This window comes from Macrosteles quadrilineatus, unplaced genomic scaffold (genome assembly GCF_028750875.1).
Source record: "Macrosteles quadrilineatus isolate MER2022 unplaced genomic scaffold, UCM_ALF_1.0 Scaffold_1__1_contigs__length_201487025, whole genome shotgun sequence".
NCBI lineage: Eukaryota > Metazoa > Arthropoda > Insecta > Hemiptera > Cicadellidae > Macrosteles > Macrosteles quadrilineatus.
The window spans coordinates 104229574-104254388 of NW_026542594.1; the positions used below are offsets into that span (position 1 = coordinate 104229574).

At 35.1% G+C, this 24815-nt stretch overlaps 1 protein-coding gene across 1 annotated transcript in view; it reads right to left on the minus strand.

The window, feature by feature from the left end:
• Positions 1-24379, minus strand: part of LOC129003275 (pre-piRNA 3'-exonuclease trimmer-like) — a 242907-nt gene extending 218528 nt beyond the window's left edge. The window contains exons 1-4 of the mRNA XM_054431591.1: positions 24224-24379; positions 9226-9369; positions 2035-2269; positions 966-1253 (exon numbers count right to left, since the gene is read on the minus strand). Coding sequence (XP_054287566.1) covers positions 966-1253; positions 2035-2269; positions 9226-9359 — 657 coding nt within the window. The 5' untranslated portion in view covers positions 9360-9369; positions 24224-24379. The remainder of the gene's footprint in view (positions 1-965; positions 1254-2034; positions 2270-9225; positions 9370-24223) is intronic.
• Between the last annotated feature and the right edge of the window lie 436 nt (positions 24380-24815).

The following is a 24815-nucleotide window of genomic DNA, read 5'->3' on the forward strand; positions in this document are numbered from 1 at the left end:
GATCGGGTAGTGGTGTAAATAGGTGGTTGGGGTTTCCCCCATCAGCTTGCTGGTGGTCCCCTTCTTCCTGGCTTTGATGGCGGGTTCTGCCTGTCAGGGATTGGATAGGTCCCGAGTGTTGCTTGCACTAAATGCGTCAGGGCATTCCACTATGGTCCTTCTGGGTTTCGTACCTGGGGGAACCCAGGTGGAGTGACGCTTAAACAAGTAGCTGGTATCCCTGGTTAGGATTGAGGGGCAACCCTCTCTCCGAACGGGTGCTTCGGCAGCCGGTGAGCCTGATGACCTTAAGTCATCCTCCCATGGTGTGCCAAAGGTTGGTGCGTATGCTTCGGCCTACATCATGGGGCCCGGGTGTGTTAAATTACAGGTACCGGGTTTGCAGTCAGGGAGCTTCTGGCTCTTACGACAAAACGAAAATGGAATGGATGGGCGCCGCCAACCCTAGGGACGGCCCTGCGTTTTACCACCACACAGCGTGCTATCCAGTAGAGTTATTATACATCGATGGTCTCAACAAGAAACTGCACTTTTTCTCAGAATCAAACTGGTGACCTTTTGATTACTAGGCAAGAACTATAACCACCCAGCTACCCAGGTATATTTTTATAAAAAGACCTATGCAAAAGGACACTTAAGCAAAAGACATTTAGCTACGTAAGTGGTAGCATCTAAGAGGTCCCCGTTCAACTCAGTGGTGATATGTCAGTACACTAACTTGTTTTCTGACATGTTCGTTAGTGGCAAATTTCCTTTAGGGTCAACCATTTTGAAAATTGTACAGCAAAAGTACAGCAAAAAACTTCATACGGACTCTATTAATTGATAATACCAAAATTAGGATGTCCATTCAAATGGCTAACAAAAATCTGTTAAAGAAAAAAAATCTGTTCAAATTATCAAGTTTAGAATCACCTTTTAATTATTGCTTTACAAAAGCTTTAAAAACAATTATTGCTACTCACCTTACTAGGGAGTTGAAAAGTCCATACATCTTTAAACTTGGAGCGGATTTCTTTGTGGAGGAAGTACCTCAAGCAATATTCAGAGTCTCCAATGTTTATGTAGATAGAGTCGTCCACCGGAGCAGTAGGAAGCCACTGCGAGACCCTGGAACATTGTGCCTGGAGGACATCCTCATCTTGGTAGGACAGGGACCTCTCCACATTGGCAAACATGGTCTCATCCTTGAGCTGCCTTCGGATCTCATGCTCCTGGTCATTACTGAGGAACGGGACACCTTCGTAAGCTACCTGTAACAGTTATCACAACAATCCCTTGTATTGTTCATAATTGTGGGTGGTAAAATTGTTTCAAGTTTGCAAGTTAGTACATTTCAAAAATAGTATATAGTCTAAGAATGTGCATTTGTTATGTTAATTACACAACAATAAACAAACAACAATTTATTGACAACATTGTCAATAAATCCCAATAATTAAATAATTTTAAAACACTGATATGATAAAAGCATAGCAAGTAAAGGTTTTTGTGTTCAATACGCCAATGAATGTTTCAAAATAGATAGAACCTCCATTGATGTATGATAGACTTTATTTTCTTACTTGGTTTATTTAATGATGGAAACTTTATCAAATAGGCTAATCATTAAACAAGTTTCCAAATATACAAATTTTAAAAAACGTGTAAATACAATCCTACGTTTTTCTCTGAGTGTACTGAAAGTTAAAATTTTCAAATGACAGAACATTATACCGTAATTTTACTTTTACCAATAAGACAATAAATATAGTCAGTGCTCGATTTGCGAGGGCATGCACCCAAAAGGAGCTCCGACACCTCTCTTTCGGGAAGATAAAAATCCCCTTACATCAAGAGACAAACACTGAGACATTGCCATATATGTTATTTGCATCAAAAGACAAACACTGAGTCATGGACAAACAAGTTATTGCTCCGGGTATTAGCCATAATTTTAGTTTTTTAGTTTATTTGAAATTTATGGTATGTATGAGTATAATTAGGTACATAATAGTAGTTACAAATCACACAATGTGGTTAAAAACAACAAACCTTATTAAAATTAAACTTGTGTGCCCTTAAGAACTCCCATGATGAGGCCTGGCACAGGAATCTGTTGTCAACAGGCCCAAAGGAGCATGGGAATGTATGAAAACTGTACACATCAGCCACATATTTGTTACTGTCCCGGTCGTAATGAAATATCGATAGCCCAAATTGGAAAATTGTGAATTGCTCGATGCTGCATTTCAGTTTAAGGTAGCGTTCAGCAGCCGAATCGAACAAGCTAAAACAAGAACATAAATCAGCTACAATTTACCTAATTCACTGGAACAAAATAGTCACTGTCTATTAACCAGAAAGCATGAATTATAAGGACTTAATGTTTACTTTTTCCTTGGATTGTATCAACAAATTAAAATTTAAAAATAATATCCTATTTCAATTATCTATTGCTATTGTTGTATATATATATATAGGCTCTATATATATATAGGTCCTTTCTATATCCTATATATAATACGAGTAAAGTTTGAATAATTGTCAACTCGATCTGGGAATCGGCCCTAACAAAAATGTTTATATTTACGGAATAACTAAGTTCTGTGTCAAAAATAAGTTCTAGACCAGTGGTATAGCCAGGAAAAATCTATTTTCGCCATAATATGAGTACAAACTTTTGAAAATTTAACATGGGCCTTATGAGAAAACATTCCGCCATTATTGTCATTTTGTTTACATTTTAAGACATACCGTGACGTTCTGTACCCACGGGCACCTCAGCTTGCGCATGCGCAGAAAGCTCTTGAAAGCACTTTCCGAGGTAAACTGTTGTACTTCTGATGTGTATTAGCATAGACTAACCAACACAAGTAGACTTCTCATCCCATTGTAAATTTTGAAGCTCTTTTTTCATGTCTAGTATATATATAAATTAAGTAGACAATATTTTCTGAGTTTATCATTTATTTATTGATGAGTTTAAAACCATGCTTCAGCTGTTGCCTTATCTGTAACTCTTTACTGCCACATTTAATTCCTGTAAGGTGCAGAAAAGCTGTGTAGCCATCATTCTTCAAAGTAGACCTTGAACAGTATGTGAGCACAACAGAACTGCTGGACTGTTATGTTTGGAAGTGATTGTACAACTTTTACCAAACAGCTTTTATTAGTTATTATACTCCATTTTCTATGAGAATGTATAAATTATTGTCTATTTCAACTATCTTTTGATATAGGTAACATGTAAAATGTAACACCACTAAAAATAATTATAAATTTATAGACTTGGCCATCATGTTCCTGTATCCTGTCACTGATAAAGTTAAGAGTTTAATTAATCATGTTTATGAAAAGGAAGTATGTAGTGCTAAATCAGGATATTACAACACTGCTTTGTTTAGTTTTAGATACAACCTAAATTTAAGTATTTTGTTATGAGGTAGGCTATCTGCACTCACTTAGGCATTATGGAATAGACAAATCAAATTCAAATTCAAATTCTTTATTCACTCATAAACCTCTTAAAAAGTAAAACGTACAAGGATATGAGTGTTGTCATAATAAATTTTTATTTAAATACTATCATCTATAATATTAACACGTGACAGGGTTTTTTTATTTCAAGATTTTGAATCAACCACTCAACGGATTTTCATGATGTTTGTGTTGAAAGAAAGACAATTTTGAGAACTAGGGAATGTCGAAGCCATAATTTTAGTTTAGGGTCCCAGTTTTTTAGAAATTAGGTTTTAATTTTTGAAAAGTCTAGCAGCCGACGCTAACATTCTAAACTAGCTTTTGGTGTAATATAATTTGCTTAGCATAACAGCTGTAAACATTCGGCGTTTGTGACACAAATTCAGCATTTGGACTATACTGGCATGCATAGGGTTGAATTATTTATCCTATATGTAATGCTATACTCATTGATACGTTCCTTTATTTGGTAAGAGGATGACAAGCTATTTAAATATACATGGTGAAATGCTAGATGTTCTGATTTATTTTTTAGAGCAGTCTTTAAAATTTTAAGTTTGATTTGTTTTAACTAACAGCTGGTGGAATATAAAAATATTCTATAGAACTATCAGGTTAGTTATTATTATGTGATTTTGCCATTGATTATAGGAAATAAGTAAGATTCTATAACCACTCTGTCCCTGAGTCTTCAAATGAAAGGTTTTGCAAATTATTTTTCTGTTCGACTTTTTGGGGAAAGAATAAGAAAATAACCAAATTTACATGTTTTAATTCATCTTGGCAGCTTTTTGTTTACAATAAATGTTTAACCGCTTAAACTTTGCTCTGATTAGAAATGGAAATATAAAACATAACTACAGTTTTAGTTGACTACTCAATTCCCGTACGTAGGGGCCAACAGCTTGTATATATTAAAACATGACCCAGGGTTTTTTTATTTCACGATTCTGAATCAACCACATGACGAATTTTTATGATTTTTATGTTGAAAGAAAGACATTTTTGAGAACTAGGGAATGTCGAAGCCATAATTTTAGTTTAGGGTTTCAGTTTTTTAGAAATAAACTTTTAAATTTTAAAAAGGCTAGCAGCCGACGCTAACATTTTACTCTAGCTTTTGGTATTATACCATTTGCTTAACGTAACAGCTGTAAACATTCAGCGTTTTCGACACAAATTAAGCATTTGGATGAAAATGAAATTACATAAGTATAATTGACTTATTTATACTATGTGTAATGCTACAATCATTGATATGTTCATTTATTCAGTAAGAGGATGAGAGTTTATTTATAGTAAAATACTAGATGTTCTAATTTATTTTTTAAGCAGTCTTTAAAATATTTAGTTTGTTTTAGTGCAATATAATTTGTTATAACTATCAACTGGTTGAATAAAAAAATATTCTATAGAACTATGAGGTTAGTTTATTTACTCTGTGATTTTGTCATTGATTATAGGAAATAAGTAACTAAGTAAGATTCTATAACCATTGCTGTATACAAATCGAGGTTTAGGAAGTTTTATTCAAAAATATAAACTGCATGTGGTTCCTATAGCAGCAAGCTAGCGTACTCAGCCCCTAGTTATTCTAATGGACTAGCCGACCCGTGCGAAGCATTCACACTGAATCTTTCTCAAAGCCCACTTATCAAGGTACACAACATACAGTTAATTATTCATTTATTCATGTAAATTGTCACAAATTACACCATATACAGAGGAGTTTCCTCAATGGTAGATGAGATGTCAAAAATATGATACAAAAATGTTAAAAACTAAATTAAAATGTAACTTAAACATAATGAGAAAACAAACTCTCCACATGAACCATTTTACAAACCACTATTACTATATAAAATGAAATCCTCTACTGAATAAAACATATGGCTCTTTAGATAGTTAACAAGTTTTCTTTTAAATGCTTTGGCAGAAGATTCATTGCGAATATGAGGAGGTAGTTTATTAAATAATCGGCTGCCTGTATAGAATGGTGTCTTTTCAAAAGCTGCTGTTCGATGTATCGGCAAAGAAAGATTACAATTACGTGTAGGATAGTTATGTGTAGATTTTAAAAGAGTGAATTTGTGAAAATTTTCTTTAACAAATAGAAGGGTATGTAGAATGGAAATGCAAGGTAAAGGCAGAATATCTAGTTTCCTGAAAATTGGTTTGGCTGATGCAGTATGGGGGGAATTTGTTATAGCACGGACAATGCTTTTCTGAATCTTAAATATTGCTGGAGTAGACTGTGAGTTGCCCCAAAATATCACTCCATATGTTAAGTTTGAATAGATATATGCATAGTAAACCATTTTCAAAATGTTTATCTCCAGGATTTTTGATAAGTTTAGAATTAGAAAATGACCTTTATGGAGAATTTTTGATAACAAATTTACAATATGCTCATCCCACTTCAAAGAAGGATCAACGTGTAACCCTAAGAATTTATAACTATCTGCTGTCTGCAATAAGGGTTTAACATTAGAGTCATCAGAGTATTTTGAATTGGAGTAGTTGGAATGAAAATTAATAGCAAAAGTTTTATTTTTATTTAAAAGAAGGCCATTAGCTTTAAACAAAGAATTCATAGCAGATAAGTCATTTTCTAGCATTTTAAATAAATTAACCCGGATGGGGTGTTTACATAAAAGAGTAGTATCATCTGCATATGTTATTAATTTGGAGTTATGAACTGCATTTGGTAGGTCATTAGCAAAGACTAAGTAAAGGAATGGTCCCAGAATTGATCCTTGAGGGACACCAGCTTTAACAATGGAATAATTACTTTGAACAATATTATTTATTTTGACTGATTGTTTCCTATTATCCAGATAGGACTGAACCCAGAGAAGTGCATTACCACTCACCCCATAGTGATTCAATTTTTTCATGAGCAAGTCATGGTCAACACAGTCGAAGGCCTTCGACAGATCACAGAACACTCCGACTGTGTACTGCGATCTATCAACAGCCTCCGAAATGCCCGAAACAAACTCATAAATTGCCTTAGTTGTATTTCTACCCTTCCTGAAACCAAACTGGTTTTCACAAAATATGTGATTGCTCTCAAAAAAATAAGATAATTGGTTTAAAGCTACCTTCTCAAATACTTTAGAGAAAGTAGGGAGGATGGAGATAGGCCGATAATTGTCCAAAACTGAAGAATCCCCTTTTTTTAAAACAGGGTTAATAACACTATATTTAAGTATATCTGGGAATTTATGATGGTCAAAAGATCTGTTAATAAGAATTGATAAAGGATAACAGAGTTTATCAGAACAAGCTTTGACTAAAAAAGATGGAATGCCATCCCAGCCAGCCGATTTTGAAGACTTAAGACTTTTTATGACATTAAAAATTTCAGATGAAGTTGTTTTCTTAAAATGAGACATATTTACTAATGGAGTATTCACATTCGCAAGGAAGACTCTTACGTCATCTACATCTGTACTCAAGTTCAAATTATTACATGTATTTACAAAAAAATTGTTAAAAACTATTGCAATATCATGAGGCTTCTTATACGTAATGTTTCCATGATGAATAGATGTGATTGTTTTGTCTTTACTATTGCCTTGCTCAGCTTTAATATTATATCCCATGCAGCCTTTGTTCTGTTATTTGATTTATCTATAAAACTATTGTTGTAATTAAGTTTTAATGATCGAACACATTTTTTGAAAATTGCTTTGTATTTCTTAACATATGCTAGAAACTCTGGGTCTCTGTTGATTTTACTGAGTTTAAAATCATAATTCATAATTTATCATAATTCTGCGTAGTAAGTGTACTAGTATCGTTGATTTAAGTATGGGTCCTAAGGCTACTTCAGGAATAGATGTAGGTTTACATTTTAGATAATTAACCTTTTCAAAATATAATGTTAAGTTATGTTCTATATGTTTACATGATACTATTTGAACACTGTAAAGGAATAATATGGCCATGTACAATTTTTGTGTCAGTGGCTTTGTTTTTATACAGTCATGTTTTTCACTGAAAAAGCACACCCTTGACAAAGCCACAAAACCTGAATGTGTAAAAAAATGGGGTCTGGCATGTAAGATACTTCCTTTGTAACCGTCTGCCCAGTGTCCATGTGCCTTATTTGCTATTTTAAGTCATGGCAAAGGTAATATTTTTTTAAGGGAAGTATCTTCTTAGTCAGTTTGAAAGAATTACGGACGATTGCGTAGTCAGTTTGACCGAAGTCAGCCAACTTCGTCTTTCATAGTGTAGGTACCCAAGTAAGCTACAACTAATCTTGGACCATGCTTAGGTTTCTTATCAACATGATAACAGAGTCTTTTTTAGCATGGGTTTATAAGGTTACAAACCTAAAGGGCTTAATGAGTTCAAAAACTCTATTGATACAACAGAGCGTTCTACACATAGAACTACAAGAAGTGGAACACCGACTCATGCTGCGCTAGGTGCTTGAAAACGAGTCGCCCTACTCGGCTTCCCCCCCCCCCCCCCACAAGTCGGTGTTGTGGTGCAGAATGTACTGTACTATGCGGCACATGCTCCTAGCCCGTGTTTTGCATAACTAGCTCGCTAGTTTAATTGTTTAATTAATTTAATATATACTAAGAAACAGCTTAATGCGATGACATACCTACATACTGTGTGGCATACAACTGCAAAAATTATATATATATATACTGCTAAGAAAGAATTGCTCTGCAAATAAAATCACTCATCAATAAAGTTAGTAAATAAACTAAGAATTTTTAACAAGAAAATGAAAGTTATAGATTAAAAGCACAAATTTTAAGTAGGCTAACTGATGCGTGTCTTATACCGGGTGACACAAGGGAGACAAACGGTTTTCATCTACGTAGTACTGAGAGTGCAAGGTCGGAGGTGGTCATAATGGGCATAGTTCTGCTCTACACAAGACGCCATTTCATTAACTCAGTCACTATGAAACAGTGGGACTTGCAACGTCGATTATCTTGTCTATGGCAGTTTCATGAGTAGTGGTTCTTCTATTACAGCAACATAGCGATTGTTTCGTGCACGGCTTAATATCGGTCGACATTGAGCTGTTCCGAGCCGTAACACAATCCTCAGATGGGTGAAAATCTTCAGATTGGCTGGAAAGAAACTGTACAAGAAGCATCCTGGCCCAAACGCAATGTAGAAAATGTTGAAAGGGTAAGGGAAGCGGTACCTAGTTAGAAGCCCATGACGGTCAGCTAGACGTCATGCTAGTGAGCTACGAATAAATCGTGAAACTAATTTTGAATCCAGTATGTTTCAAGTCAATCTGAAGTTTTTCACCCATCTGAGGATTCTGTTACTGCTCGGAACAGCTCAATGTTTACCAACATAAAACCTTGCACAAAACAATCGCTGTGTAGCTGTAATAGATTCACCACTTCTCATGAAACTGCCATAGACAAACAATCGACGTTGCAAGTCCCACTGTTCCATAGTGACTGAGTTAATGAAATGGCGTCTTGTGTAGAGCAGAACTTTGCCCATCATGACCACCTCCCACCTTGCACTCTCAGTACTACGTAGATGAAAACCGTCTGTCTCCCGTGTGTGTGACATTTGTTTACAAGATGATTTTCTCCATTAAAACTGCCAGAATTTGTCTTATACGTGTAAACTAGCTGTTCTAAATTATATTCAGTTTTAATTGACTATTTTATACGTAGGTCAGGCCAACAGCTCGGACCTACATTTAAAACACTAATATCTACATTAACCAAAACTAGGAAGCAGGACATATTCAAGTTAACTTACCTGTTCTTTAACTTAGAGTGGGAGACAAGACCACTGAACTCAGCATCAATTGCAATAAATGCTGCTTTTTTAAGTGAAGTTTCAATTAGTTGATAGTTGTCCTTGTAATTTGTTTTCACAATTTCTCTCAGCATTTTATGGGTTCTAAAAAAAAATGATCTTATTAGAACATAAATCAATTTAACGAGTTTTCAGATCCAAGCATCAGATATAAGCATAATAGACAAAAGGTTTGACCTGACTCATCCAAGGGTTTTTAAATAAGATTCAAGATTTTTTATTTGGTCATTGAACATGAAATACAGAAATAGACCAAGCAAAATTATTAAGTTAGGCTACATATAAAACACTAGCTGTACCCGCAGGCTATGCCCCGTTTAACTTCAAAAGTGAGCTCGTTCGCATGGCTCAATCACGTCCTGGTTGAAGTTCGTTTGCTACACTCACTCACCTTTAGGTTGGATCTCGTTCGCTGCGCTCACTTGCCTTCAGGTTAGCTTGTTCGCTATGCTAACTCGCCTCCAGCTTAAAAGTTTGTTTGCTACGCTCACTCACCTTTTGGTTGCAAATTGGCTGTAGTCATAAATTTAAAAAAATAATAGTGTTGCACCCTGTTGGTAATCCTTGTAACTTTAATGCTATTGAACATCATAGAACAGAACCAACTTGTTTAATTGAAACAGCTGTTAAGAAATTCCTTTTAAATATGAAAAATCATGAGGTTAACATGGGAAACTCCAGAGCCACTGGGGCGGAGCCCGAAAGCCCGATCAGAATAAAAACTACTTAGTTTTCCTATTTAATGTCCAAAGAATCGGTGTACCTAATTTCAGCCTCCTAGGTAAATGGGAAGTGGGAGAATTAGTGATGAGTGAGTGAGTGAGTGAGTGAGTGAGTGAGTCAGTCAGTCAGTGAGGGCTTTGCTTTTTATATATTTAGACTAGCAGAGTACCCGTCCTTCGTACGGGAGGGATTGGCATATAAGTATAAAATGCTTATTGCATTTATACTCAAGCTTTGGGTTTACAATGGGGAGGACACAGTTTGATAAAATTTCCTTCTTTAAATTTACAGTTTACTATAGTATTACACATCTTCCATAGCCATAATGTTCTACCACTTCAGCTAAACAAATAGAGAAAAATAAATTATTAAAGATTCGCAAAATATCACAAATTATTCATGAAATTAAAAACATAAGTGTAAACAATCCAACTTTGACAGTTCTCATTGCGTATCACGGTTTTTGTTGCTGCTTGGTTCAAATTAGCAGTTTCCATAAATAAAAAAATAATAGTGCTGCACCCTGTTGATATATCTTATAACTTTTAATGGTTTTGCATATCATAGAACCATCTTTTGTAGTTGAAACAGCTGACTAAATTCTTTAATTCCCAATAAATATTAATACTCATAAGGTTAACATGGGGAACTACAGAGCCACTGGGGCGGAGCCCGAAAGAATTTTTGAGATAAGAATACACCTATATGTTAATCGGGAATGTGAGCTATCATCATGCCAAATTTCAGCCGAATCCGTCCAGCAGTTAATGCGTGATTGAACTTCAAACAAACAAACAAACACACAAACTTTCACATTTATAATATTAGTAAGATAAGATAAGATTACAGGCTACATATATAAAATATTACATATCAGGTACATGGTGAATAGACATTTTTATTAGGCAACACAATGATCATTGTTGGCCGAACGGTCTAGGACCCTCTAGCATTATTGATTGATCGTCCAATGAAAAATTGTATCTGGATCCAGTAACTTTCTCGCTTGGAATTGAACCAGCGGGGGACCTAAGATTTGAAGGAGAGTACTATGGTTTCCTCAACAAAACCATCTGTGGCCGAGTTTGGTGGGAGAGGCCTGCCTTAAACTGGGTTTTCCTAGATACATATGAGGAGAGTGGAAAGGGAGAGTTGAGTCTGTTCTCCTCTGGGCATGGGTGCCGACTTCACAAGAGATGGTGGGGCAATATGTTCTTTACTGAAAACATAATAATGTAGGCCTATTAAATTTAAAGATCCAACAATTACAATTCTCGGTAGGCCAATGTATTATATACCAGACAGTAAACATAAATCTAGCATGGTGTATGGTAGATAGTGGTACCATCTACCATCTTCTATATACCGACTCATATGTTATACAGTAGTACCAGGGGACCGAGCCTTGCTCGATTGTGGTTAATTGGGTTTAATCATTAAAACAATATCGTAAACAGACACATTTTATAATTTATGAAAATACATTTTTATTACAAACCATAGAAATTTGATCACTGAAATAAGAAACAACTCTGTTCTGTAATGCTGTAGGCTACTCTGTAGAAGGATGCAATAAAAAAAAATTAGATACACTTTTATGATCTTTGACTAAGTTTAATTGACCCTCGCACAGAATGTTTCTCCCCTCTAGTTATTAAACTAAAACGGCTACTTTAAAAACGGTCGTATGTAAAACCTTTTGCCTGTACCCTCTAAATAAGTTATGTTGAATCAAATGGGTGTGTTTAGAAAACATAATGCACAAGAGTATATTTGCGTTACTTTTCAAAAGTGCTCACGTTGCTCGCAAGTTCGTAGAAAGATGTTAGTGTCAAACACGACTAATTAAAAAATTATCATTGTGTTCTTTCAACTCATTATGTGTATGAAACACTCCTCACTGAGATCTGAACCTAATCATAGGATGAACAGACCAAGGACTTTTTACGTGGTTTTTTACACATGAACTTATTTATTTATTCCTACGGCAAATGCCACTAAACAATACATATCCAAACAAGATGGTTTGCAAAAATGAATACAAGAATTGCAATTACATGGCACAATATACATACAAAAGACTAGAAAAGGTTTCAGATTGCATTGAATGATCCGACTCATTACAAAATAATACATTCACGAACAAGCAGAATAATTAGTTACAGACTAACATTGCAAGAGACATCATATCATATTAATTATAACGACCGAATAAATACTCAATACAAAATATTATATACACGAAGAAGCAAAATAAATAGTTAAAGACTGACATTACGAGAGATATTCATATCACTAGTTACACAACAGAATAAATACTACAACAAGCAAAATACAATACAAGACAGGAACAAGGCAAATTAATCAAATTTTACATGACTCATATTCAGTAACTTCGGTAGGATGTAACTTCGGTAACTTAGTAACTTCGGTTCGGAACTTGTGGAACATGTAGGCTAGTAAGGCTACAACAAGATAAGGTCCACATTTCAATTAGTAAAACTAGACGGTCATTAAATATTGCCATCGCTACTAGGGCACAACATCAACACTGAGCTCTTTATTTCCCCTCCACCACCTGTGAGTTTTAAGCGGCAAATGTCGCTTTCGCGAGCCTGAACATCACGTGGAAATTGAAAACGCCGAACACAAAACCATTATCATCCTCTAGCTATAGTTATTGTGCAAAGTATAGTCATATATGTGTTGTTTTTCTGAATGATCGACGAGATAGAAGACGAGAAAATTCTGGACCTAGTAAGTAAACCTCTATTGTGTTCTCACAGTGTTTTCAAAAAGAGAAGTGAGTAAGGATATTTTAAAATACTTATCAAGAACCACTTTACGCCTATGGTGCAAGATTTATTGAACAGAAGTTCATATAAAGCGGACCCTCAGACAGGCGTGGCCCTTAGAATGGAATCCCAGGGCCGCAATGTGCGTTCAAATTGTTGATGTTCATGTGTCCTGCAGTTCACACGTCATCCAGTGGCAAGGGGGGGGGCTACAGGGGCTAAAGCCCCCCCCCCTTGGCCCTGGAAAAATAAATGTAAACGTACATTTTGTCCTTAAAACAAGCAATGTCATTAAACAGACATCAATGTAATTTTTATTTAACTTAATAAGCGATGACAGGAGTAGTATTAAGTTCCACATAGATAAACTTTGTGGACAATAACACAACGAATAAAACAATATTATGCTACGGAAAGTTGTACGCATCATCCATCTTTTAGAACAGTCAGCTGTTGACATGCTAGGGCAAAGTCAGTAAACAGCTTTTAGGGGGATATGGCCGTAGCCCACAATATGTTTTGAGATTTATAAATGCTTGAAAACATTAAAGCTCAACCTGAAACCTGCAACATGTACTTGGACACGGATGTTCTGAGCGGCTTGATGGCGGTCCAGTCGTGGGATCACGTCCTTGCACACCAGGATGTTAATGATTGTTGTGACGTTTTTTTAAACACTTTTTCTAGTTTAAAACTTAAAGCTATGCGCGTGATAAAACCCACCTCTAGATTTAAGAAATTAAAGCCATGGATAAACACAGAGTTAATATTTGCTATTAGAAAACGAGATAAAATGAGTAAACTGGTTAAAGCCCGACCTTTTGATAAGCAATTGAAATTTCAATTTCAAGCTTTTAGAAACCAGTTATCAAACAAAATCAAAACCACTAAACAAAATTTTTACAGAGAAAAAATAACAGCCTTTGTTGACAACCCCAGATTATTTTGGAAACATATAAATGAATTTAATGGAGCAAATATAAAGAGATGCAATTTTCCATTTATTATAAATATTACAAGACAAATAAATCTAAATTACAGATATTACTAAAAATTTTGATTCTTTCAATATATATATGTTGGATGCCTGTTCCATCTTCGAATTCTCTAGCAGATCTCCATTTTTTCCGAGATCTTTTCAGACACATGCTTGTTGCCCTTAAAATTGAACAAGTCAGTCTCGTTCTTATCCAATTGACTACTAGGCTGTAAGGCTTAACCCATTTTTCTGACAATCTTTCAGCTAATGCTCTTATTAGTGTTTGAAAATCATTGCCTAGGATTCCGCAAACTGATGTAATCAAAGGGGTGAAAGAGGCATTCCGGTTCTCACAAGCTGTCATATACTTTCTCTTCTTTTCTTCTTCTGCATTTTTTATGACATTTTCATGAGGTTTGGAAACATATGAGGGTGCATCGGTGCATCGGTATCTACGACACGGATATCAAATAATGCATCCCTCTGTGTTTCCCACACCCCTCTACATGCCAAGTCAGCTTTGATTGCAGGCCCGTTTGCATTTCCATTCTCTGCTATAAGGGGCTCTTCGATACAATTCCCCCATGCCTGTTCCATTATGTTTCCTAAAGTATCTCTAATTTCATTGTGCCTTTTTATAATTAGGCCACCTATAGGACATACAAGGGCATGGTCTGTATTAAATTCTTTTCCACAGCCATCTCATTTGGTTGGTAAATTGATTAGTGTCCGACCATATCTCAGTGCCAGGGAATCCCTAAATTCTTGGGGTGACATGTCTAAATTTAATTTCTTCAGTGGTATACAGGATAACCAGCTACCATGTTTTGATTTAGTGTCAGCATTTTGTAGTATTACATTTTGTCTTTGTCGTGAAAAACATTTTACATTTTCATTTAATAATTTGTTTTCTTCATTTTTCTTTTGTTCTCTATGGATTTTTAATGTATTTTTTAAAGTATCTTCATGCTCACTGAACTCAAAAGAGGTTTTTAATGCAAGAGATTGTAATAGAACGTCGCACCCTCTTTTTGAAGTTTCATATATGTGTTTCGATTGCATAACTGGATCAGCCATCCCTATTCCTCCGCTTTTTACTGTTAGATGAAGTAATTCGTGCTCTTCTTTACATAGGCCTTCTTGTAATCCAAACAGATTGGGGAAAAGTGATGTTCTTATAGTGTGCTGGATTGGACTGAACATTTCTGGTTCAACTTTTACTACTCTCTGGAAAAAGGTCCATTCTGCTTGTAATGATTTTGTAGCAACAGTATGGGCTGATTGAGGGTGTTTTTCAGCAATCTCAGCAATATTTTCAACACGCTGGGTCCAGGCATTGATCCAGGCATTGCAAATTTTTTCTTTTCTTCCTCACAGCCAATAAAGCCTCTTAAAAACTTGCTGCCATGAACCACTTCCATTCCCTCCATTTGTTTCATAGCTTTTTTGGAAATTCAAAATCGTGGTGCCAGTTTGGTTTTTTTTGCTTGGGGGTAGTATCCATATTTTGGACCTATTTCTTTAAGTTTTGCCACCATTGTATCACATTATTAAGGGATCCTTGACAAGATGAATCATCTGCATACCATGTCTGGAAAACATCTGGCATTCTTTTTAATTCCTGAATTAGTGGAAGTGTTGCTAATCCATACAAAATCATTGATAAAGGATCACCTTGGGTGACACCTTCTTTGCTGAACAGTCTTTTACTAGTTCCAGGGAAGTCTGCGTTGCATTGATAAGTGTTGTAAATAAATCTGGCAGCTCTTGGCCAATGTAGCCTTGCTTGCCACAATGCATTTGCTCTGTTAATTTTATTAAAGGCATTATCAGCATCAACTAATATCATGCACCATTCATTTGTATTGTCAAAATTCTCGTCCATAACATTTTGCATAAAATGTATTGCTCCCTCTATGCCTGATTTTAGGCCACCACATAGTTGATTAGTACCTAAAGCATGTTTTGCATCATCACCAAATGCTACTATCATGCATTTAGCTATGATTCGTCTTAGGCATTCTCCAATTCCGATTGGTCGCACTCCGGGACATTTGTCAATGGCTATCAATCTATTTGCCATTAAGGCTCTTATTTTATACCAAGGTATTATTTCTCCATTCATTTTCATAGCTAAAGAGGCTATTGAAGATCTCAGCAGCACACTTTTCTTTCCATGTCTTAACAAGAAATCCGTCCAATTTTCTGAGGAGCTTCCTCCTGGCCCGCCACTTCCATGAAGTTGTCTTGCTACTTTCTCAACATGCTCTGCTGTTATTTCTAGCTGTGTTTTCTAGTTTGGGAACTTCACTCATGGTTTCAGGTAGTTTTAGTAAATCTTTGTTTGGAATTATTGGGTCTGGATGTTTTTCTTTTAATAATTCATAAACTGTAGTGTTGGATTCACCGATATAATCGTTAGGATTAAGGATTCCTCCTACCATATTTTGGTTTACTACTCTTGATGCATCTTTTATTTTTCCACATTGAACAAGTCTGTTGAAATAAGTTTCTGTAAACTGTTTTTGTTCATTTGTATCAAGTTTTTTACACTTGTTCTTTAAAGATCTATCGCATCGGATTGCCTCATTTATAAGGTCGTCATACCTCTCCTCCTTCCACTCATTAATTCTTTTATCAATTAGTCTTCTGATGTCTTTTGTTTGTTTTATCATTTTTTCTCTTTGCAAAATAACAGCAATGAAACATATTACTCTTTCAGAGGTTTCTTTTCCAGTTGCTAGCAATAATATTTCTTCCGCTAGTAATTGTACAAATTTGTCACCTATGGATCCATTTGGCAAATTATATTGCAATCTTTTAAGATTAACAATCTTTTCCCAGCGAGGCAACCATATAGATGGTACTTGATCTTCAGAGGATTGTAAAGGATTTACTTCAAAATATTTTGAAAGATAATCAGGAGATCTGCATTCGGTGTGTTTGGGTGGATTAAGAGTTGTCAATGAATCATTAAATTTTTTAGAATGGTCTTTGTTCAAGTGATTGAGGAATTTTGCATGACTTTTGAAAATAATATCACATTCAGTACATTTGTTTTGATTAGTTTTTGAATCTATAACACTATAATACTTGCTGTCTGTATCTATTTCCCATGTTTTAGATTTTGAAATAAGTAGGTCAAAATGACCAGACACAGGATTGCCAGATAATAATAAATTTATTACTTTATTGTTATCACCAGAAGAGATTTTTATTGGAGGCTTTCTCATAGCTATTGTTCTGGTCATTATTCTTGGTTCTGAAGATTGAAGGTATATATAAAAATTAAGTTGATATATTTGGGATAGAGCAAGGCATTCAAGGGACGTGCCGTATGTTCCATCATTCCTCATTAGTTGAATATATTTATCTTTCTCGGAAACTTTGCTTTCATCAACTACAAATGTTTTTACTTCTTCCCAATGTTTATTTAAATACTGAACTGCTTGAGTTCGTAATTTAGAATGGCTATTTTGATTGTTAAATAAGTGTTGACTTACAGTACGAAATAAGCAATTTCCATCCTTCTCTGTTCTAATAACTGAAAAATATTCTGCTGTCCCCATTCTGTTCTTGATTGAGGTTAAGGCCAAGGGTATTGATCCTCTTCTGTTATTTTTACTTTAATGATAAAGTTGATGACTTGGATTAAATTTAGAATGCATTATTTTGTTAACTATTTGATAAAAAACTATTATAAATAACACTAATTTAAGTATTTTTGTAAAAATTAAATGGAAGGAATATTTTTGTTTGTTTTTATAAAATTTGAGTCAGCTCATTTTACTACCTCTCAAACATCTTATTAACTTGATTATTGCTTTAGGTATTTTCCTGTTTCACTTTTCCAGCAACCGTCAGACTCAAGTGGAGGGGGTTTGGTAGCGGTGGCTAACTCGTTTAATGAATTTTTCTCTAGTGTTGGTAGTAGGTTGGCGAGCGAGTTACCATCGCTCGTGGGTCCGCCACTGGTCGACGATGCTTTGTTCAGTGTGGGGCGTGAACTGCGGCTGGAGCCTGTCTCTGACAGTCAGTTGGCCGAGTGTGTGAGGGAAATGCGAGGCGGTTCTGCTCCCGGGTTCGATGAATTTCCAGCCAAAATACTAAAAAATCATCTGCAAGACATTTTACTACCTCTCAAACATCTTATTAACTTGAGTATTGCTTTAGGCATTTTTCCAAACAGATTTAAAATAGCTAAGGTAATCCCTCTGTATAAGTCTGGGCAAAAAGATGACAAAAATAATTATAGACCAATCTCATTGTTAAGTGTATTATCTAAAGTGTTAGAGAAATGTGTCAAAATTCAACTCCAAAATTATTTGGATGAACATGGAATTTTATCCGAACAACAGTTTGGGTTTAGAAAAGGTAAAAATACTACTGATGTACTATTTCTTATCAATAAAACATTAATCGAGTCAGTGAATAGAAATGAAAAAATACTAATTGCATTCAAGATCTTGCTAAAGCGTTTGACTCTATTGATAGGAAAATTTTTTTCAAAAAGTTAGAATATTTGGGAGCCCTGGCATGGTTTAAAAGTTATTTAAGCAATAGGACTCAAGTAGTATCAATTAATAACGTAATTAGTGATCAAATGAATGTAGATTTTGGAATTATTCAAGGTTCTACAATGGGGGCCTTTACTATTTTTAATTTACATAAATAACATAGATAAAATTGATATTTCTGGAAAAATATTCTTGTTTGCAGATGACACAGTGGTAATCTTTAGGGCACGTACTTGGGAAGAGGTTTTTAATATTGCATCATCAGAATTACAAATTTTAAAAAGATGGTTTTCAGAAAAAATTTTAACAATGAATGTCAGTAAAACAAAATGCTTGCCTATCGCACTTCGTCCCGCTAGCGAGCCGCCCGCCAAACTCACACTAACCTTGCACTCATGTGGCACCGCAGGCAGTGATTGCAACTGTCAAATTATTGAAACTGTGTTGCAGTATAAATACCTGGGCATTATAATGGATTCTAAATTGAAATGGGAAAGCCATATAATTTTTTTTTAAACAAAGCTTAGAAAAATGATTTATGTTTTTTATCAATTGGGTCAAATTTTACGACATGAAGAAATTAAAAGAATTTACTACGCATACGTTCAATCTTATCTGCAGTATGGTTTAATAGCTTGGGGAGGGGCTTATTCATCGGTAATTGAACCTTTGTTCGTAATTCAAAAATCAATAATTAGAGCTGCGTTAAGAAAACCAAGACGTTAAATTCTACTGATCATCTGTTCAAAGAATCTCAGCTTTTATCAATAAGGCAGCTATATGTTAAAGATTTATTAGCTTATTCATACATTCATTTAGACCTTATCGCCTCGCCCGTAGTTCATAACTATTATGCCAGAAACTCAATGATGACAGGATTACGGGTCCCAAGAGTTCTCAAATCAATCAATTTAACAAATTCCTTTTACATTGCTAATTGCTTGTTGCGTAATATTCCTCCAGAAATTAGGGACCTGTGAATGTCACTGAGTGTATATAAGAGGGTTATCGCTAATTGGCTGATGGAGATAGGCCTTGACAATACAGAGTCGCTTATCAGCCCAGAATATCTCGTTTAGACCTAACCAACTGATAACTGGACTATCTATTGTAAGTACTGTACCTTCCACAGCACTCTTACTTGACGGAATCTACGCCTCAGTAAAATTGGGAATTGAAAAAAAAAGTTAATGTGTTCATCAGATGTAATCAAGCAATGAGTTCCCCAAGTTATTGAGTTGCACATTGTATATGGTTGTTAGGTTGTTATAATTATAATTGTATCTATAAGTATAAAAGAGGATGTTTGTATATATATATATATATATATATATCCCGTTGCAAAGCACGGGTACAACAGCTAGTATATATATATATATATATATATATACTAGCTGTTGTACCCGTGCTGCAACGGGAAGAGGACACAAAATATAAACATTTTAATCTTTACATCTGTTGCATATAGCCTAATAGTTACACATCCGCCAACGCTTTTAAAAACAAAATTCAACTTTTATAGCCTTAATAGAAACGTTTAAGTTACCCGGTATATGACTTTTAAATCTGGCAAGTAGTGGATACCACCATTTTGGTTTTGATTAATTTTAAATCTTGTGTAGTGTAGGCTGATATGAGAAAAACTTACCAAATCTTCGAATAAAACATTTGACATACGGTACATGATTTACCTTCATCTTACATATCTATTAATTGATTATTGACATTTTAAATTTCAATTTTGAAGTTGCAAAAATACTAATTATTAAATTTTAATGAACATTTTGTTAAATTTCACTCTTCTTTAGCCTATATTAAATCACAAATCCTTCCATGTTCAGTTTCTTCACTCACAATAAATCATTAGCAAAACTAAGTCAGCTGTTATAAACTTTAGAAATATTGCTGTGCCTTATTAATACAGTTTTTTGAAATATTAAAGAAACTATATCTAGGTACTATAAAAAATTTAAACAAATAACTGAGCATTAAAGACAGCAGACAAAACTAATATGATTATCAATATTATATATTATCAATATTATATAAAAATGTAAAAATGTGTATGTGTAAATGTATAATATGTTATATAAAATGTATATTGTATAAAAATGTAATACCTAATTGTACTGTCGATACAATCTATATTGTCAAGACAATAAAGTATTTATTTATTTTATTTATTTATTTAATAGCAAATACAGTATATGTTTCATTGCATCTCTGATTCTACTCTACAAAAATATCAACAAACAACTTAATATACAAACTCGTTTTTTTAATCAGTTCCATCGTCCATTGCCTTTACATTTTAACACTTACCATTAAGTAAACATAGTAACAGATATATCATTGATTTTAGAAACAAAAGAACACTGTGTACTGCTTAGTTTTATGATATTTTCCTTGGTTTAATTTAATCAGTGGTGTGGCAAAACACAAATAATAAATATATCAAATAAAGTAAATGTTAACTGAAAGCTATGTTAAGATCAAATAAGAGTATTTTGTATTAGCATTTGATAATTAAATATAGTTACATATATAGGCCTACAACAGATTTTAGAAAACAAAAATCAACGTACAATTTAGTTATTGATGATATTCTTTAGTTTAATTTAAGCATAGGTTTAGCAAAACACAATAACTCAATACCTACCTAAATATACATATAAAAAACAATGTGATGTGCAAGTTATGTTAAGTTAATCTAACACATGTTAAGCAGTTAGAATTTTTTTAAAGTAGCCTCCAAATTCATATGAAACATCTACCGGTATACTTTGTAATTTTAATACTGTTTCCATGAAAACATATCAATAACATTATTTTCATAACTTTTAGACGCTTTAAAAAATCCAAAGCAGAGCCGGAGTTGATACAGCAACCGTTATAGAATTCTTATTGACATAGTTTTAGAATAAATAATCCATGATAAAAGGTTAGATTAAAATAAACGCGTCACCTCATAGTTATGGAAATATGATATTTAATTTCTTTGTATCAGCTGTCTGAAATTGTGAAATATGCAGTTAAGCAGTTCTTCTTGTTTACATTTAAATGTCAAAGCAAATGTAAACAAACATTGTTAGTGTTCTCATCACAGCCATGGAGACCAATCAATATTTACTTTTAAAATGTTCACCTAGTAACTTTTAAAGCCAAAGGGGTAAAGCCTACGGTCAGTATCGAAATGTGAATAGTCCTATAATGGTCCTTGGTATGGTAGCTATATTTTTGTATTATTTAAGCCCAGTTGGTTCAGTAGTTTTTGTACCTATTAGTAATACACATACAGACAGACACCATTAGATTTTTATATAATAGTACAGATATATATATATATGTATATTTGTTTGGCAGTGATAAACTCAGACACCGCTGAACCGATTGCCACGAAACTTGGTACATACGTGTAGAATTTCATGGAATAGGTTTATACACCATCAATTTCGTGATCCGTCCAATCAGCTCCGCCCCAGTGGCTCTGGAGTTTCCCATGTTAACCTTATGAGAAATGGAATTAATGAATCTTAACAGCTGTTTCAATTAAACAAGTTGGTTCTGTTCTATGATGTTCAATAGCATTAAAGTTACAAGGATTACCAACAGGGTGCAGCACTATTATTTCTTTTACATTTATGACAACAGCTAATTTGCAACCAAAAGGTGAGTTAGCGTAGCGAACAAACTAACCTGAAGGCAAGTGAGCGTAGCGAACGAGCTAACCTGAAGGCAAGTGAGCGCAGCTAACGAGCTCCAACCTAAAGGTGAGTGAGCGTAGCGAACGAACTTCAACCAGGACGTGATTGAGCCATGCGTACGAGATCATCTTGAAAATTTAGAAGTTAAACGGGGCAAAGCCCGCGGGTTACAGCTAGTATTAAATTAAATTGTATGCTTATTTTACCAAGTTATTGTTGGTTTTTTTTTTTATGTGTAGTGAAGTGTGAAGAACTTTTATTTTGATGAAGCAGCTAGTAAGGACTCTATCACGCACAGGTCATTGTGACCCATGTGATATTTTTATTTTTGAATGTATTGCTGCAAAATAATGTGTATAAATAAAGAATTTCTCTGTCTCTCTCTCTCTCTCTCAATCGTCACAGTTAGTTTTAAAAATGTCTACTTAATCATGACAAATAAATGGGGAAATGGGAGGTTTTGCACACAGTTCTAGACGTTAAAACTGGCTGTAGAAAGTCACCCAACATGAATTTCAAAACACACTGTAGACTACGGCCATATCCTCCTAAAAGCCGTTGGATCACCCGAAGTGGGAGTTTAGGACAATTGGGCATGGTTTAAGGTGTTAAAAATGGCTTTAGAAAGTCACCAAACGGCTTTGAAAATTCAAAATTTTCCCGCCCTGCCTTATTGGTGGGTGCTCCACACCCCTCAAGCCCCCCGGTAGTTTGTTTCAGCTGATAAGATGTCATAAGATCTATGAGTTCTTGCTGGGATCTGCTAGGATTAACAATTGAATTCTGGGGGGGACCATTTGGAATCCGGAAGGTTGAAGTCGCCCATAAGGTAGCCTATAGAGAAGAGAGATCGTTGGAGACAGATAGCATGACTTCGTCAACTGCCTTGCAAAATCCCAGGTAAAGATCAGGAATTGCTGGGGAGGGATATAAACACCTCCCATCAATATAGGCGAGTTAGGACAATCAACTTGTGTAAACACGCATTCTACATTTTCATTAGAGGTATAGATACGAGAAGATTTTATGTGGGATTTCACAGCAATAAGTACACAACCTCCACTCAACTTATGGCTCGTAGTTGGTGATCTATCCTTCCTATAGACGTTGTAATTGGAGAACCCAAGTTCGGAGGTATGGATGTCTGGGTAGAGATTGGTCTCAGTAAGAACCACAATATCATAGATGCAGACAGACATAACTTAACTTCCTTGAGTTTAGTAATCTTACTGCGGATTCCTCTTACATTTTGATAATAAACCAGCAAGCTATCTTGCTGGCGACTTAAACGTTTTTTTGGGCCGGTTTAGCGATAATTTTAGGTACTCCGCCTTTAAATTTTATGGTAAGTGGTAAGTCCCTGTTCACCAGCTTCAGTTCTCCTCTTGAGTTCGTCCCTCAACTTGCGGAGTTGCTCCCTCTACAACACAGTTCTATCCCTCCAGATAGACGCATCCTTGTAGAAATCATTGTCAATATTCAGCATAGTATTTGCATCAAAGTTGTTGAATAGTTCAGAGACGTCAGTTTTGTTTTTGAATATTACTTTTAAAGGTCTGGCCTTCTCTTGAGAGGAGCTCCCAATACGAAAAAGCTTGCAAGGTCTACCGCAGTTGGGGTCGCATAGAGCTTCCATTATTGCACTGATATCGTCATGATCATGTTTAATATTTTCGGCTGTACCTAACCCTACTCTTGCTTTCGGGTATTCCGTGCAGGATAGCATTGAAAGAGCGACGCTCCCGATCTTGTACTTACCCCCCTTAACTTACTCCCCAGGTACATGATGTTGATACTGTCGTGTCCTCTATCTGTTGACATTATCGGTAATATGTTTCGTGGCCGTATTTTTCCGCAAAACGGCCAGCAATAGATTTTAGCGGGCGCGTGCACTAGTTATTGCCAGGTTCACACCAATAATAGGCGTTTGCCCCAAAAGTGCCAAATGTAAAAAGTGTTCAAAATAGGCCAAACAACTTAATGAGAAAAAAAACATTTTTTTCTAATATAGTTAGAAGCCCCTAAAGTAAACAAAATATTCTAATTAGTTGTTATTATAGCGCTAACAGAGAAAATACCTTTGTCCACTTAGACTACAAATAATGAAACTGTCAAACAAATAAACTTAGGCCTATGTTTTAGGCTGTGGACCATTCAACAGGTTTTATGGTTTAAGTTCTAGCATTGACTATTATATAAAAAATGATTCTAGGTACTTACTAGGTACTTATGAAAGTCTACCCTGAAGAAATACAAATTTAAATCATTTTGAAGAGCACAAGTCTAAAAACAAGAACTGTAAAATTAATAAACTTTAATCACCGGTCCCGGTCTCCGGTCGGTGAAAGTGGTCTGGTCACAGAAAACAAAACATAACATACTACTCTACTAGTACTACTGTTTGTTTTCTGTGGTCCTGGTCCGGTACGGATAGCGCTGGGTTCACAACGATATGGTTGGCATTCGGTTAAATATCGAGCTTGTTTTCTACCGGATGACAGACATCGACTTTTAGTATCGGCATCGGCTCTCTGGCTCACCGCACCGGCTGTCTCATACTCATGGTGGAATAGTAAACTATTGCCTTGGTGCCTTCTGCTGCAGCTGCTCCTATAGCTCCTATGTCTGTCGTCAAACGTCATAATGTGGCCTGGCCGACGGAAGGCCATAATTTTATTCACAATATTACAGTGAGAGTGAATGCAAATAAATAAGTACAACATAATATCTGAACCTGGCATAAAATTTGCCAATGAAAATGTTTATTATCCAATTACATTAAGGCTGATAACCAGCATGATAAATACATAAG